A 17,599-nucleotide genomic window follows, 5' to 3' on the forward strand; every position below is an offset into this window, starting at 1 on the left:
CTATTTCTAATGGACAAATGAATCTAATGAAAAATGGACCTATTTCTTAGTTATATTCAGGAGGAGCACAATTATTCAATAAATCAATGGGCATTTAGCTCAGGACAGTAAAAGCCACGATGTACTGAGTGTTTACCATGTGTCAGGTTCAAGCTAAGTGCTTTGCCAACATTATCTTATTCAATCTTCATAATTTCCCTGAAGGATAAGCACTGTTACCCCCATTTTGAGATGTGAAAATGCCAAGTCAGTAAAAGAAAGAGACAGGATTCAAATTTAGATTGGTTGGTGTTATGGGTTGAATTGTGCCCCCTATCAAAACTCATATATTGAACTTCTAAGCCCTGTAACTCAGAATGTGACCTTATTTGACAATAATGGAGATATAATTAATGAAGTTAAGATAGGGTTATCCTGGAGTAGAGTGGGTCCCTAATCCCATATGTCTGGTGTGCTTATAAAGAGAGAGGATTTGGACAGAAATATGCACATAGAGAAGGAAATGGCAACCCATTCCAGTATTCTTGCCTGGAGAATCCCATGGACAGAGAAGCCTGGTGGGCTATAGTCCACGGGGTCGCAAAGAGTCAGATACGACTGAGTGGCTTCACTTTCACTTTTCTATGCACATAGAAGTACTGCTGTGTGAAGATGAAGGCAGAGATCAGAGTGATAAACCAAGAAACTCCAAAGACTGCCAGCAAATCACAAGCTAGGGAAGAAAAATGGAACAGATTCTTGCTCACAGCCCTCAGAAAGAATCAAATCTATTGATTTTGGACTTCTAGCCTCCAGAACTATGAAACAATAAATTCTCTTGTGTAAGTCACCTTGTTTGTGGTACTTTGTTATGGCAGCTCTAGCAAACTAATATAGTTGGGTCCCCCAGATCTGTGCCTTTCTTCTGGGTCATGCTAGGTGGGCAGAGTTTCTTGCTGCTCTTGAACCAACCCATCTGGTTAGATACCCTGGACCAACCTTTACTGAACTGCGGACTGAGGTTGTGGAGACAACATGTCTAGTGTGGCTTCCTTCCCACCTTCCCCTGGCTTGACTATCTCCTTAGCTGTCTTCATGTTTCTGAGAAATCAATATCACCTCACTGGCCACATGTTATTCATTCATTCACTGAAAAAAATACTGAGCTCCTTCTTTGTTGCCACTAGTCTCTCATGGAGTCTAGCAGAGGAGCATGATGTCAATAAAATTATTACATTGAGAATTATGACAGCTATACTAAAAATGATTGTCTTAGAGCCCTATCCAACTTGAGACTGATGCTCTTCTCTGCTCGAAGCTTTACTCTGATTCTTTTCAAAAATAAGCAATGAGATAGATACCTCAGAACACCAAGAGATAGAAGTCGAAGGAAACTGTATTGTTTTACTTATTCTGCATTCAAAGCAATGATAAGCAATATTTGGCAATTTTCTGTAAATTTTCTCTAGTTTAATAAAAGCTATAAACCAAAAGCTCACTGAAATCCAAGTAGCAAAAACCCAAAGAAAACCACACCAAGGCATATCACGCATCTGTGCGCTGTCACTTCAGTCATGTCTGAGTCTTTGTGACCCCATAGACTGTAGCCCACCAGGCTCCTCTGTCCATGGGATTCTCCAGGCAAGAGTACTGGAGCAGTTGCCTTGCCAGCAAGTATAAATTCAGCAAGGCAGGCTGAAAAATTAGTGATAAAGATAAAATCTTTAAACTAGCCAAAGGGAAATAAGACATACTACATAGAGGGGATAAATATATAAGACTGCAGAATCCTCATCTGAAACAAGGCAAATAAAGAACATGAAGTACTGAAATGAAACTACCAAAAACAGACTTGCTAACTGAGAAGTCTAGGTAGAAATTCTGTAACTAGAAAGAAAATTCCTTCAAAAACTAAGTTGAAATAGGATATTTTTAGTAAATTTAAGATTGAGAGAATGCATTGCCAGATAATGTACATGACAAAGAATTCTAAAGAACGCTCATTAGACAGGAGGAAAATAATATGTGTTGAAAAAGATAATATGTAAGTAAATACAAAAGACTTTTCTCATTGTTTAAAATCTTAAAAATATAATTGACTATTTAGAACAAAGATAACAACAACATAGTTAGGGATTAGAATAATGTTGAAGTAAAATAAATAACAATTGCACAAAGGATGAGGGTGCAGAAAAATGGAATGTTGTAAGTACATATTTTCATTATGTGTCAAGTGGAATATTATCACTTGAGGTAAAGGATGCATTTTAAACTTGAAAATGAACAAACAAATAAATAAATCAAGCTGCTAAGCCAATAGTGGCAATGAAACAAATACTAAAAAATAACCAATTCAAAAGAATGCAGAGTATATGGAAAAATGAACAAAGAATAAATGAAACAAAAAACAATATGATGACTAAATAAACCCATGACTATCAAAATTATATTCAATTTAAAAATTCTGAGCACTTCAATTAAAAGACAAAGATCATTAGACTAGACTGTTTTAAAAAGCAAGACTCAACTATATGCTTCCCAGATGAAATGCACTTTAAATACAAAGACACAGGATGGAAAAGATATATTTTGAAAACACTAATTATCCAGGTAGACTGACCATATTCAACATTCTTCTCTCGGTAATCAATAGAACAAGCAGACAGAAAGTTAGAAAATATATAGAAGAGTCAAACAACACTATCAAGACCCTTACAACATTTCACCCCAAACCAGCAGAATATCTCAAAAGGTTTAAAATGACAGAAAGTACACAAAGTGTTGTTTTCTAAACACAAGGGAATTAAATAATCAATAACAAAAAAATCATGAAAATCCCTCCAAATATGGAACTTAAAACAACATGCTTCCAAATGACCTATGGATCAATGAAGAAAGCAAAAGAGAAATTAGAAAATATATTTAACTGAATAATGACAAATCAACATGAATTAAGATTTGCGGATGAAGCTAAAGCAATACTTACAGGGAAATTTGTCACTTTAAATGTGTTTATTTTGGGGAATGCTGCACCACTTGGCATGCAGGATCTTAGTTTCCTGACCAGGGGTGGAACTTGTGTCCCCTGCACTAGGAGCACAGTCTTAGCCACTGGACAACAACTTAATGTTTATATTAAGGCAATCCCCTGTGACATTTTTTAAATTGATATATAGTTGCTCCACAATATTATATGTTTCAGATGTAAAATACAGTGACTCACAAATTATAAAGGTTATACTCCACTTACTATAAAATATTGGCTATATTCCCTGTGTTATGCAATATATCCTTGTAGCTTATTTTATATCTAATACTTTGTACCTGTTAATGCCCCACCTTATATTGCCCCTCCCTTCTTCCCTCTTTCCACGGGTAGCTACTAATTTATTCTCTGTATCTGTGAGTCTGCTTCTCTTTTATTATTATATTCACTATGTTGTATTTTTTAGATCCCACATATAAGTGATATCATACAGTAATTGTCTTTCACTATCTGACTTATTTCACTTAGCATAGTGCCCTCCAAGTCCATCTATGTTGCTGCAAATGGCAAAATTTCATTCTTTTTATGTCTGAGTAATATTCCATGTGTGTTTGTGTGTATGTGTGTGTGTATCTTTATCCATCTGTCTCTGGATGGACACTGAGGTTACTACCATATCTTAGCAGTAGTAAACTGCCAACATATGGGTGCATATATCTTTTCAAATTAGTGTTTTTCTGGGTTTTTTTTTTTTCAGATGCATAACCTGTGACATTTTAATCCTTAGAAAGACTACACCTCCACTTAAAGAACTCTATGAGAATTTCTGACGTGTTACTATGTCTCTCTTTTGTCAAAGAGTGCCTGTTGAACTTGAATGAGATGGCAGAGTTTGGGAAGCAGGTTGATTTCAGTTCAATTTGGATGGGTCAAAGTCCATGAATGTGAAAATACTTTGGGATTTCTAATTGCTTGCTTCGCAGTCCAGGATGAAGTCCGTCCAGTTCTGCTTCCTTTTCTGTTGCTGGAGAGCAATCTGCTGCAGAAGCTGCGAGCTGACCAACATCACCATCACGGTGGAGAAAGAGGAATGCCGCTTCTGCATAAGCATCAACACCACGTGGTGTGCGGGCTACTGCTACACCCGGGTAGGCACTTTGCTTTGCTGGAAGTGAAGGTGCTGAGGGTCTGGACAAGGCAGGTTTCACTGATTATCACTCTGTCAATATTTTGTCTCTTCTAAATTATAGCCATGAGTCCCTTAGCCAACACTGTCTGTGTTGTAATTGAGGTAAATTACCATGATATCATTTAGATGTTTGGATTTGGATTTAATTTGGATAAAACAAATTCAGGACAGCTCAGACTGATGTAAATGAGTGCTTCAGTAATGTGCCAACTCTGCATTTTAAAAGAGCATTTTTCTGCTAGCTTTACCTATTGAGGGATAAATATGGGCATGAGTACATATCTATAATTAAACATGGAATATTGTCAATAGTCTTTAAAATAGCAATTGCAATAATAAAAGGCATACCTCTGCAACAGGGATAGTAATAACATTGATTTTACAGCCAAATAAAAAATGCAAGCAGCCAATTATAAAATTCATTTTATTGGCCCATTTTTAATACAATACCAAAAGCAGCCTGAGAGCAATCAATCCCTGGAGAAAAGCCAAAATGAGTCAGCAAACCTACACCCTTCTTTATGCTGTTAAGAAAATCAAGGAATAAAGGTATTAAGCCATTTGTCTACATTCTCACAGCTTCTTCAAAACAAACCAGCTAAAGGGGAAAAATGTTCTTTGCCACTTTTCTACACATCTGGCTATTTAGAAGTTTGATAAATTGAAATTGAAAGTGCTGCATCTTAATGAAAATACTTTATTTATTTAATATTAAATGAACTGATCAATAAAACTCAACTTACCACACTTTGGGTGAGATGTAGGCCTGATAGCCAGCTGGGAAAATAAACTATCCAGCAGCCCCCTTTCTCCCTCAAAGCCAATTATTTTCTTAGTGGGCATGTAGAGGAGTGAAATATGTTTGACCTAATTTCAATGTTCTGGTACTGAAACTGTATCATATATCTTTTGGATTAAGAATGATACACAGGTACAGAATTTAAGGCAATGGCAAGGAAGAACCTAAAAGGCCACAGAATATCAGAATCCAGTATGTGATTTCCCAAACATTTTAGACAAAATATAAATAATTGAGCTTATGGTCCCTATTCCTCTTTTAAATATACATAGAAAAGATTAAATATACATATAAAAAGTTGGAAATATTTTTCTAAGCAATTAAACCCAAATGCTATGTCTTTACCTGTCATTAAGAAAGCTTAAGATTACTAAGTACAAAAAAAAAAAAAAAAAAAAACCATCTTTAGATTGCAAAGGTCATATCTTCTGTATTCCTTTATCTTTGCATGTTTTTATGCTATACAAATTCAAAGTTTTTATAGAGTTTTAAAAATATTAAATATATGGGTACATTCGTGGTAGAGAGAAAAGAGATAACTACACTTTCTGTAACATTCCCAGGACACTTAAGAACAGTGGTATAATATGAGTTCCTTCCTTGCTCCTTCAAGCCATTTTCTCACCCGTTTTTAACTGCTCTGCTCATCCCAGAGACTTCAATTATGAGAAGATGTGCCCATGTCCTTCTACACCACCATCTTGATTTCCAGAACCCAAGGGAAAGGAGCAGTGACCCCACAAGAGACTGAGCTTCCAGATATACAAGCTGGATTTAGAAATGGAGAGGAACCAGAAATCAAATTGCCAACATCCATTGAATCATAGAAAAAGCAAGGGAACTCCAGGAAAATATCTACTTCTGCTTCATTGACTATGCTAAAGCCTTTGACTGGATCACAACAAACTGTGGAAAATTCTTAAGATATGGAAATACCTTACCTCATTCCTGAGAAACTTGTATGCAGGTCAAGAAGTAACAGAACAAGGCATGGAACAACAGACTGGTTCAAAATTGGAAAAGGAGTATGTCAAGACTGTATATTGTCACCCTGCTTATTTTTATTCAGAGTACATCATGTGAAATGCCAATGAACCACAGCTGGAATCAAGATTTCCAGGAGAAATATCAGCAACCTCAGATACGCAGATGACACCACCATAATGGCAGAAAGTGAAGAGGAACTAAAGAGCCTCTTAATGAAGGTGAATGAGGAGAGTGAAAAGCTGGCTTAAAACTCAACATTCAAAAAACTAAGATCAAAGCATCCACTTCTATCATTTCGTGGCAAATAGATGGGGGGAAAGTGGAAACAGTGGCAGACTTTATTTTCTTGGGCTCTAAAATCACTGCAGATGGTAACTGCAGCCATGACATTAAAAGATGCTTGCTCCTTGGAAGAAAAGCCATGACAATCCTAGACAGTGTATTAAAAAGCAAAGATATCACTTGCCGACAAAGGTCTGTACAGTCAAAGCTATGGTTTTTCCAGTAATCATGTGTGGATGTGAGAGTTGGACCATAAAGGAAGTTGAGTGCCGAGGAATGGATGCTTTTGAACTGTGTTGTTGGAGAAGACTCTTGAGAGTCCCTTGGACTGCAAGGAGATCCAACCAGTCTATCCTAAAGGAAATCAACCCTGAATATTCACTGGAAGGACTAATGCTAAAACTGAAGCTCCAATACTTTGGCTACCTGATGTGAAGAGTCAGCTCAATAGAAAAGACCCTGATAATGGGAAAGATTGAAGGTAGGAGGAGAAGGGGATGGCAGAGGATGAGATGGTTGGATGGTATCACCGAGTCAATGGTCATGGGTTTGGCAAACTCCAGGAAATAGTGATGGGGAGGGAAGACTGGCATGCTGCAGTCCATGGGGTCGCAAAGTGGGACATGACTTAGTGACTGAACAAAAACAACATGAGTTCCTTTATGAGATCAAGTTTTCTGTGCTTAAGTTTCCTGGAAACTGGTCTTCTGAAAGGAAATATTAGAGCAAGCAGTATTAAATCCCTGTCCCTTATTTACTAAACCAAACAGAAACTTGCAGAATAATGTAACGTAACTCCTAAACCACTCAGGACTTGGTGTACAGGGACCCAGCGAGGCCCAACATCCAGAAGACATGTGCCTTCAAGGAGCTGGTCTACGAGACGGTGAGAGTGCCCGGCTGCGCTCACCGCGCAGACTCCCTGCACACGTACCCGGTGGCCACCGCGTGTCACTGCGGCAAGTGTGACAGCGGCAGCTCCGACTGCACCGTGCGGGGCCTGGGGCCCAGCTACTGCTCCTTCAGCGACGTCAGAGAGTAAGGGGCGGCGGCGCTCTGAGCTGCCCACCCTCACAGGACCAGGCATCCAAGATGTCTGCGTGCACACGGGCCGGGCTGCAAACCACCGCGGGAGACCCTGCTCATCTCTGCTCTCCCGAGAGGGGGCGCTCCAGGACTGGAGACGGCTGGGGCCTGTCGCCACTCAACCTAGGTCTGGACTCTGTTGGTTTCATTTAACTTGAATTTAGGATCTATAAGCTGTTTCCCATTTTTAATAGACTTAGAGGTCTTCAAGATCAACCTTGTTATTTTACAGATAACAAAATCTAGACTTTGGAGAAGGAGGTCTCAAGATGATGGAGTAGGAGAACTAAACGGAACATAATCTCCTGTGAGATACATGGCCAGCAAGAAGAGAGCCAGTACTGCTCTAGTGTCATGGTGCAGGTACCTAACTCTATGTCTAGTTGTTTCACTATTAAGCGGAGAGTCAGGAAGGTAGGGTTACTAAGCTGAGACTGTCCACTTTATTGCTCATCCATGGAAGTACTGTCATCAGTTCCACCTCACCTGTGTTTTCCAGGCAGAGAAGTTGTTGACCTAAGAGGGTGGGAGTAGGCACAGAAGGGAAACAGTGCATCCATTTACAATCTGCAGCTTTAAATACAGCATCTTAATTTTTATTTCAAATTTGAATTTAGCTCCAAGACAAGAACAATGAATTTGGGTCTGTGTAAATTCAATTACAAGACCAATGAATGTCTTTTCCTAAGTTGCTACCCTTACATACTATGTCACTGAAATAAATTTGATCAAGAACATCCAGCCTTCTGTAGAGCTATCCCTCAGGCAATAAGACATATCACCTGTTGTTGTTGCTATGCCACTTGTACCAGAATTCTCCTCCACTGCTGGGATAAGAACCCTGAAGTCCACATGACAGCACTTAGGGCAACTTAACAGGCTATATTTAATTTGCTTTCCACTTAGTTTTTCAGAGAAATGCATGCCTGCTAAGTCCCTCAGTCATGACTGACTCTGCAATCCCCTTTCAGGCTCCTCTGTCCATGGGATTTTCCAGACAAGAATACTGGAGCAGATTACCACTTCCTCCTCCAGGGGACCTTCCCAACCCAGGTATCAAACCCACATCTCCTATGTCTCCTACACTGGCTCTTTACCACTGAACCACCTGGAAGAGCTTTCAGAGAAATACCTCCCTTAAAAAGCATTGTCCGTCTAGAGAGAAAAGCTGTATTTTCTGGACTGTCTCTATATTTGCTTTATCACTTGACTACATGTACTCCCAAATCTATGATTTCTTTCAAAATGGTGTATGCTAAAAATGCTTTATGACTTAAATTACTTTTAAAGATATTAACTCCTTTTTTAACCTGAATATTTAAACACACTTAAAAATCAAAAATGTTACCTACCAAAGGCACAACTTTGGACTTTTCCATGCTCTTGAACTATTTGTTCATGACACATAAATGTGTATTTTCATAATTTTAGTGGTAACATTACTAGAAATCTTTTTTAAGCCCTTCTATAAATATCACCTGTACTCACTGTTCATGTGGAAATATCAATAAGAATGTTGCTGAATTTAGGTGTTCTTTTTTCCCTAAAACAGACTTCTATTATTTCTTACATCATCATTTTCTTAATTTATCCCTACTGCTCCTTAGCCCCCAGTCTACACTAAAATTGATTTGTTCTCAGAAAGCTCTTAGCATGTCTTATTTGAAACTCAGAGCTGGTGGAGAGTTTTCCTCATAATCTTTGAAATCTAGTTAATATTAGAATTAATATACTGTCCAGCACATGGATATCAATCAAGGATTAGTCCCCTCAGGAGATGCAGAAAAAGTATTTGACAAAATTCAACATCCTTTCATGATACAAACTCTCAACAAATTGGATATAGAAGGTACCTCAATATAATAAAGGTTTTATTTGACAAGCCCACAGTTAACTTCCTATTCAACAGTGAAAGACTGAACGTTCTTCCTGTAGGAGCAGAAACAAGAGAAGGATGACTGTTCTCACCAGAGAATATTCAAATATTGCTAGAAGTCTCAGACATATCAATCAGGCAAGAAAGAGAACTAGAAGTCTTTCCAAATCAGAAAGGAAGAAGTAAAACTGTCTCTGTTTGCTGATGACATAATCTCTGATGTAGTCCTAAAGACTTCACTCAAAAACTGTTAGAACTAATAAATAAAATCAGTAAAGTTTCAGGATACCAAATCAATGTATAAAGTTGGTTGTGGAAAATTCTGAAAGAGATGGGAATAACAGACCACCTGACCTGCCTCTTGAGAAACCTGCATGCAGGTCAGGAAGCAACAGTTAGAACTGCACATGGAACAGCAGACTGGTTCCAAATAGGAAAAGGAGTACATCAAGGCTGTAGATTGTCACCCTGCTTACTTAACTTATATGCAGAGTACATCATGAGAAACGCTGAGCTGGAGGAAGCACAAGCTGGAATCAAGATTGCTGGCAGAAATATCAATAACCTCAGATATGCAGATGACACCACCCTTATGGCAGAAAGCAAAGAGGAACTAAAAAGCCTCTTGATGAAAGTGAAAGAGGAGAGTGAAAAAGTTGGTTTAAAACTCAACCTTCAGAAAACTAAGATCATGACATCTGGTCCCATCACTTCATGGCAAATAGATGGGGAGGCAGTGGAAACAGTGTCAGACTTTATTTTTCTGGGCTCCAAAATCACTGCAGATGGTGATTGCAGCCATGAAATTAAAAGATGCTTACTCTTTGGAAGGAAAGTTATGACCAACCTAGACAGCATATTAAAAAGCAGAGACATCACTTTGCCAACAAAAGTCCATCTAGTCAAGGCAATAGTTTTTCCATTGGTCATGTATGGATGTGAGAATTGGACTGTGAAGAAAGCTGAGTGCCGAAAAATTGATGCTTTTGAACTACGGTGTTGGAGAAGACTCTTGAGAGTCCCTTGGATTGCAAGGAGATCCAACCAGTCCATCCTAAAGGAGATCATTCCTGGGTGTTCATTGGAAGGACTGGTGCTGAAGCTGAAACTCCAGTACTTTGGCCACCTCATGCAAAGAGTTGACTCATTGGAAAAACCCTGATGCTGGGAGGAATTGTAGGCAGGAGGAGAAGGGGACGACAGAGGATGAGATGGCTGGATGGCATCACTGACTTGATGGACATGAGTTTGAGTGAACTCTGGGAGTTGGTCATGGACAGGGAGGCCTGGTGTGCTGCGATTCATGGGGTCGCAAAGAGTCGGACACGACTGAGTGACTGAACTGAATTGAACTGATATTTCTATATACTAACAACAAAACCATCTGAAAAAGAAATAAAAGAAATAATCTCATTCACAATAGCAATGAAAACAATATAATGAAAATAATTTTATTCACAATAGCATCAAAAATAATAAAATAGCTATGAATAAAGTTAACCAGGAAGTGAAAAATCTGCACACTAAAAAATAGGACAATGATGAAAGAAACTGAAGAAGACACAAATAAATGGAAAAGTATCCCATGTTTATGGGTCAGAAGAATCAATATTTTTAAAATGTCCAGACTACTCAAAGTCATCTATAGATTCAATATCAAAATTCATTTTTATAGAAATAGGAAAAACAATTCTAAGATTTGTATGGAGCCACAAAAGACCCTGAATAGCCAAAGCAATCTTGAGGGAGAACAAAGCTAGAGGCATAAGAGTTCCTGATTTCAAACTATACTGCAAAACTATAGTAATTAAAACAGTATGACACTGGCATTAAAAAGACAAATAGATCAATAGAACAGAATCAAGAGCCTAGAAATATATCAAATAAACCTATGCATATATAGTAAATTAGTATTTGATGAGGGAGCCAAGAATATTCAATGGGCTAAAGATAGTCTCTTCATTAAATGGTATTGGGAAAACTGGATATCCACATACAAAAATAATGAAACTGGACCCCTACTTTATACTACTTACAAATATTAACACAAAGTGAATTAAAAATCTGAAGTAAAACCTGGAACCATTAAACTTCTAGAAGACAATTTGGGGGTAAGCTGCTTGACATTGATCTTGACAGTGATTTTTTGGATACACCTATAATGCAAACAACAAAAGCAAAAATAAATAAGTGAGACTACATTAAACTAAAAATGTTGTGCACAGCAAAATAATTAATCACCTGTTGAAGAGGCACCCCAGGGGATGGGAGAAATATTTGCAAACCATATGTCTAATAAGGGGTTAATATTCAAAATATAACTTATTAGCAAAAACCATAACCTTATTTTTAAAATGGGCAAATGACCTAAACAGACATTTTCCCAAACAAGACATATAGATGGCCAACAGGTACATGAAAAGTTCTAATCAACAGAGAAATGCAAATAAAAACCACTATAAGAAAACCTTCTGGAGTGGGGGGGGGGGGGGGGGGGGACTCGGCTTGTTGTTGTCGGTGACTTCCCCCTCCCCTCCACCCCTCCCCCTTCCCCGCCGCCGCTGCAGTGGCCGCTCCCTGGGCCGTAGGAAATGAGCGATAACGATGACATCGAGGTGGAGAGCGACGAAGAGCAACCGAGGTTTCAATCTGCGGCTGACAAAGGGCTCATCATAATGCACTGGAACGGAAACGTAGGGACCACATCAAAGACAGCTTTCACAGTTTGCGGGACTCAGTCCCATCACTCCAAGGAGAGAAGGCATCCCGGGCCCAAATCCTAGACAAAGCCACAGAGTATATCCAGTATATGCGAAGGAAAAACCACACACACCAGCAAGATATTGATGACCTCAAGCGGCAGAATGCTCTCCTGGAGCAGCAAGTCCGTGCACTGGAGAAGGCGAGGTCGAGTGCCCAACTGCAGACCAACTACCCCTCCTCAGACAGCAGCCTCTACACCAACGCCAAGGGCAGCACCATCTCTGCCTTCGATGGGGGCTCGGACTCCAGCTCGGAGTCAGAGCCCGAAGAGCCCCAAAGCAGGAAGAAGCTCCGGATGGAGGCCAGCTAAGCTCCGCGGGGCAGGCCAGCAATAAAAACTGTCTGTCTCCTCCGTCGTCTTATCCTCCTTTCAGTTCATCTTTAGAACCCTCAGAACCATTTAAGAGACTTTTTTTTTTTCCTCTTTCTCCTTTTTTTTTTTAATTTTATTTTTACGTAGAAGCTCTTGGACAACAGCTCTCATTCTCCTTCCCCATTTCCACGTTTTTTTTGTTTTTTTTTTAAACGTTTCCCTTCAGGGATTCCCTGTCCCCACCAGGAATTTTTAAACCAAAACACCCCAACTTGGCAGCTTTTTCTGTGGAGGACAGACGGCCGGCCAGACCTCTGAGCACATGGTGTCCTGACCACCCACCAGCTCCTCCAGCCCCGCCGGGCACGTGCCCGGGGGACTCCTGCCCCACCCAGGCCTCTCCTTCCGGGCCATCCTCACCTCTGTTTGATAGACTTTGTGAATCTGTGGACTGCTCTACTTTCAGAAGATGACCAGTTTGGAGTAAGCAGAATTATTCCCCCTTCTTTTTAAGGATTTTTTTTCCCCCTGCTAAAAGGCTATTTATCGCTCCTGTTGAAAGACCAGATCCTTGAAGAAGTTTGTGGTATAAAAGGAAGTGGGGACACATTTGCAGCGCGGAGTCTTGGCCTGTTTCACTCCTGCTTCTCTCAGCTAGCCTTAGGGAGGCCGTGTGACGCTTGTGTGGCGTGAGGGGACGGCAGCAGTGGAGCGGTAGCCGCCAGGGGGTGGTAGAGGGTGGGTGGGCCAAGGAGGGAGGATTGGGCGGGGTAGAGGTTTTGTATTGAGGGCCAGTGATGATGTTTTGATATTTATTTCCTGCTGCTGAAATTTGAACCTGAGTGAATTGTCCCTATTTCTGATGATGTCGGTATTGCAAAGCGACAGATTCATAAAGTAATGATCAAATCTTCCTTTCTTTCCGTGTGTATTTCTAAGAAATAGATCCAACTGATTTTGTATGTAAATACCAAGAGCGGTTCACCTCTTACTAAACCCGCACCCCAGTGCGGACCCCTCCCCACCCTCACCCGCCCTCCCCTTCCGACTGTCCTGGAACCTGTCCCCATTATGTGATCCAGCCCTGGTTCTGGCTGCGGTCAGCAGATCCCAGTGAAGGGTTTTGTGTGTTTAGGCCTCATTTCTTTGTCTTTTTCCTACTCTGTTCCCGGCATTTGCTGATTTCTAGTGTATACTCTGTAGTCTCAGTCCGTGTTTGATTCCATTCCATGGAAATAAAAAGTATGTTGTACATACTGCTGAAGAATTGTCTTGCAAGTTAAGGCTTTCCCCTTTACTATAAAACTATAAATAAAAACTTATTTTATCAAAAAAAAAAAAAAAGAAAACCTTCTAACAGTTGTGAAAGGACTTTATCAAAAAGATAAGAGATAACAAGTATTGACAGGTATGTGGGGCAAAGAGAACCCATGTACCATTAGTGGGAATGTAAGTTGGTGTAGCCCCTACTAAAAACAGTATAGAAGCTCCTCAGAAAAAGTAAAAACTGAACTACCATATTATCCAGCAATTCCATTTCTGGGTATATAGGAGAAGGAAATAAAGTCACTGTCTCAAAGAGATACCTACACACCCATGTTCATTGTAAAATTATTTATAATAGCCAGGATTTTTAAATAACTTGAGTTGATGACAACTTAAGTGATGGATGAATAAAGAAAGTGTAGTATGTATACACAATTGAATATTATTCAGCCATAAAGAAGAAGGAAATCTCTCTGTAACAACATAGATGAAGCTTGAGGGCATTACACTAACTGAAATAAGTCAGAGGAAGGCAAATATTGCTTGATCTCACTTATATATGGAATCTAAAATAAATCAAACTCATAGAAACAGAAATTATTGGTGGTTGCCAGGGATGGGTGGTCAAGTGGCAAAATATGGGTAAAGATGTTAAAAGGATAAAAAGTTCCAGTTATAAGATGAGTAAATTCTGGGGATCTGTGACTATTGTTAACACTGTACTATATACCTGAAAGTTGCTTAAAGATATCTTCAAAGTTCTCACCACAATAAATAAATAAAAAGGTAACTATATGAGGTGATAGATGTGCTGACAAACTTTACTTTGGTAATCATTTCACAATATATGCATATATCAAATCACCACATTTCACACCTTAAATTTAATGGTGTGAAAGTTTATTATATCTTAATAAAACTGGAAAAAATAAAATTAACTTCCCAAAGAAAAACAATTATTCTTTCCAAATGACTTTCTTTTCCATTCAGTGTGAAATTTTCGAATTGAAAATGAGTACATTTTAAATCAGTGGGCCTCTCATAATAATCATCTGCCCTGTTCTTCAAGAGCAGATGTGATTATATTTTTGGACTGTACAAAGATCTGAGAACAAACAAAAAGAAAGCTGAATAGAATCATGGAATGGAGAGAGAACTGAAGGCCATCTAGTTCTATATTGCCATTTAGTATGTGCTAACACTGAGGCCTGGGATCACATGGGCTGTCATATGATCAGAATTAGAATTCTGTACTCCTTATTTTGGGGCTTTGCTGGTGGCTCAGCTGATAAAGAATCTGCCTGAAATGCAGGAGGCGTGGATTTGATCCCTGGGTCGGGAAGATGACCTAGAGAAGGGGATGGCAACCCACTCCAGTATTCTTTCCTGGAGAATCCCATGAACAGAGGAGCCTGGCAGGCCACAGTCTATGGGGTTGCAAAGAGTTGACACAACTGAGTGACTAACACACATACACACACAGTCCTTATTTTTAGTCTCTCTTCAGAATATTTCCCATTATGCCATCAAAATACTTTACCAACCAAATTAGATGATTCAAATATGGCTATCTGCAAAATGTAGACTATCACAGACATCTATATTCTCTATAATAACATTTTTATGCCAAGACTAGACTGAAGCTCTGGTGATTAAAAAAATAAATAAATAACTCTGTGAATGTAGGGATTCTGTCTGCCCTTGTCTGCTTTTGGGGTAATTCCTTGGCACTTAGTAGGTACCGTGGTGGTCTGAAAGGACTGACTCAAACTGAACCGAGAATCTCTTTGCCTATAATTTCCATCCAGTTTTCTCTTCTGGAACCGTCCAAAACAAAATTAATCTCATTTCCGCTTGAACAGCATTGAAGAAAGGAGAGCAGCTACACTCTTGCTTCCAGCCTAAAGATTAGCAGCGTGTTCAACTCTTCTATTCTTTGAATAATCCAGGGTTCAAATAGGCCCTTCCATAATCTTGATCAACAATCTTTTATGTGCGGTGGGTTTATATAAAATAAAGCATGGAGATTCATAAAGGGCAGAATGGGCTCAGACTGAAGACATTAAATAACTGCAGACAACAGATCCAAATGGAAGGTCTTTGAAGACAATGAACGCATTACAAACATGTCCTGAGCACCTCACCCAGCACCTGACACATACTAGACTCCAGTGACCACGTCTAAATGACCTGGCCCTCTGATCAGCACTGTCTTACGGCTCCATCTGAAACTGTTAAGGCAAAGCCTTTTGCCCATTTCAAAGGCAGGCATTCTTTTCTGTACTCAGTGTTACTAGCACTTCAGTCAGCCTATTGAGTTTGAATTTTTATCATTACTTCTATTTCTCTTCACAAAGAAAATCAGGAAAAAAAATATTCAAGGCAAGAACTTAAAAGTAAGATGTGAAAAACCTAAGACCTATTAATAAAACAACCTTTTACCAATATTAACACAGAAACTGTGTTTACATACCATGGGTTGCCCAGGGAAGTAATCCAGGAATATTGGTCTGAATAAACTCAAGTTGCTAACAGGCAATATAACAGATGACTGATAGCAGGAATATGAGTTCAAATGCCAGCTTGGCTCCTTTCTGTGTGCTGTTGGTTAAACTATGTAACCTCTCTGAGCTTGTGTCCTCACTTTCAAAACAGTAATAATATTTATATTGAGAAGGAAATGGCAACCCACTCCAGTATTCTTGCTTGGAGAATCTCATGGGCAGAGGAGCCTGGCTAGCTACAGGCCATGGGGTTGCAAGAGTCAGACACGACTTAGTGACTAAACCACCAAACCACCACCACCAATAATATTTATAGCTAACATGTATATGGAAGCTACTATGAGCCAGGTGCTATTTTTTTAACTAACTCATTTAATCCTTATATATTCCTCTGAAGTAGGTATTATTATTACTATATTTTACAGAAAAAGAAATAAGTTCAGAAAAATTAAATAATTTGCACAAGTCACACAGTCGATAAGTGGCAAAACTGAGATTCAATCCCAGGTGATCATTCAGTCCTAAAGGAAATCAATCCTGGATATTCACTGGAAGGACTGACCCTGAAGTTGAAGCTCCAATACTTTGGCCACCTGATGTGAAGAACTGACTCATTAGAAAAGACCCTGATGCTGGGGAAAATTGAAGGCAGGAGAAGGGGATGACAGAGGATGAGAGAGTTGACTGGTATCACCAACTTAACAGACATGAGTTTAAGCAAGCTCTAGGAGATGGTGAAGGGCAGGGAAGCCTGGTGTGTTGCAGTCCATGGGGCGCAAAGAGTCGAACATGACTGAGTGACGGACAACAGCAACAATCAGCTCCGGAGTTTCTGCTTCTAGCCATTACACCATACTGTCTAGATCATAAGCATAAATTCCAGAATATTCTCTCCTATTACTGTCATTCCCCTCACAGTAGAAGGAAAGAAAAGAGAGAATTGGGCTAGAAATAAGTCAGGAGGCCTGGATTCCACTCACAATTCTTCCCTGACTACCTCTATGACTCTGAGCAAGTTATTTTCTCTCTGTGGGCCTCAGAATCCTCATGTGTAAAATGCAAGTGTCAGGGGTCATGAATTCATGTTTAGAGATGCCCAAAGAGTAAAGAGATGAATGAAACAGATTAAGGTGTACTCTTTCCATAGAGAAACACTTTGCTTGCCTATGTAATACATAAATACATGAACACATAGGGAAGTGCTCAATACAACTGCACCCATTATTATAACTTTTCCCTTTCCCTTCCTGCCGTCATGCCTCCAGAGTGTTCAACCTTAGGAAAAGAGAAAAACTATGCCTCTCAGTTACCCTCAACATTTCAGATCCCAGAGAAAGTTATTCTTGCAGAGAAAAGGCCAGGGGAAGGCCAGGAACCAGCCCATTTCTGAGACTATTTAGTCTTCTCACAGCTGGCCTTGACTTTCTGGCTAGCTCTGAGCCAGCCACAGCAACAGCTCTTCAGACCCAAAGCTGTGAAACAGTGTTCCACAAGTAGTCATAACCTCCCAAATCCACTAAATCCCCTAATCCCCACCTCCCAGCACGACAGGAGCTCACACTGAATACC

At 39.6% G+C, this 17,599-nt stretch overlaps 2 protein-coding genes and 1 pseudogene across 2 annotated transcripts in view; 2 read left to right on the forward strand and 1 right to left on the reverse strand.

Annotated features, from left to right (window-relative positions):
• Nucleotides 1–17,599, reverse strand: part of KCNA4 (potassium voltage-gated channel subfamily A member 4) — a 225,808-nt gene that overhangs the window by 155,379 nt on the left and 52,830 nt on the right. The gene's annotated exons all lie outside the window — the stretch shown is intronic.
• LOC122697567 (follitropin subunit beta-like) lies at nucleotides 3,922–7,370 on the forward strand. Its single transcript, XM_043908466.1, has 2 exons — nucleotides 3,922–4,113; nucleotides 7,034–7,370. Exons 1-2 carry the CDS (start codon nucleotides 3,955–3,957, stop codon nucleotides 7,262–7,264), a joined length of 390 nt encoding a protein of 129 aa, XP_043764401.1. The 5' UTR covers nucleotides 3,922–3,954; the 3' UTR covers nucleotides 7,265–7,370.
• LOC122697562 lies at nucleotides 11,669–13,174 on the forward strand (annotated as a pseudogene).

Source organism: Cervus elaphus, chromosome 1 (assembly GCF_910594005.1).
Source record: "Cervus elaphus chromosome 1, mCerEla1.1, whole genome shotgun sequence".
Classification (NCBI taxonomy): domain Eukaryota; kingdom Metazoa; phylum Chordata; class Mammalia; order Artiodactyla; family Cervidae; genus Cervus; species Cervus elaphus.

Coding starts and splice junctions, on each gene's coding strand:
- LOC122697567 (XM_043908466.1), top strand. CDS start 3,955: ATGAAGTCCGTCCAGTTCTGCTTCCTTTTCTGTTGCTGGAGAGCAATC. Junction 4,114..7,033: donor CGGGCTACTGCTACACCCGG/GTAGGCACTTTG, acceptor TAAACCACTCAG/GACTTGGTGTACAGGGACCC.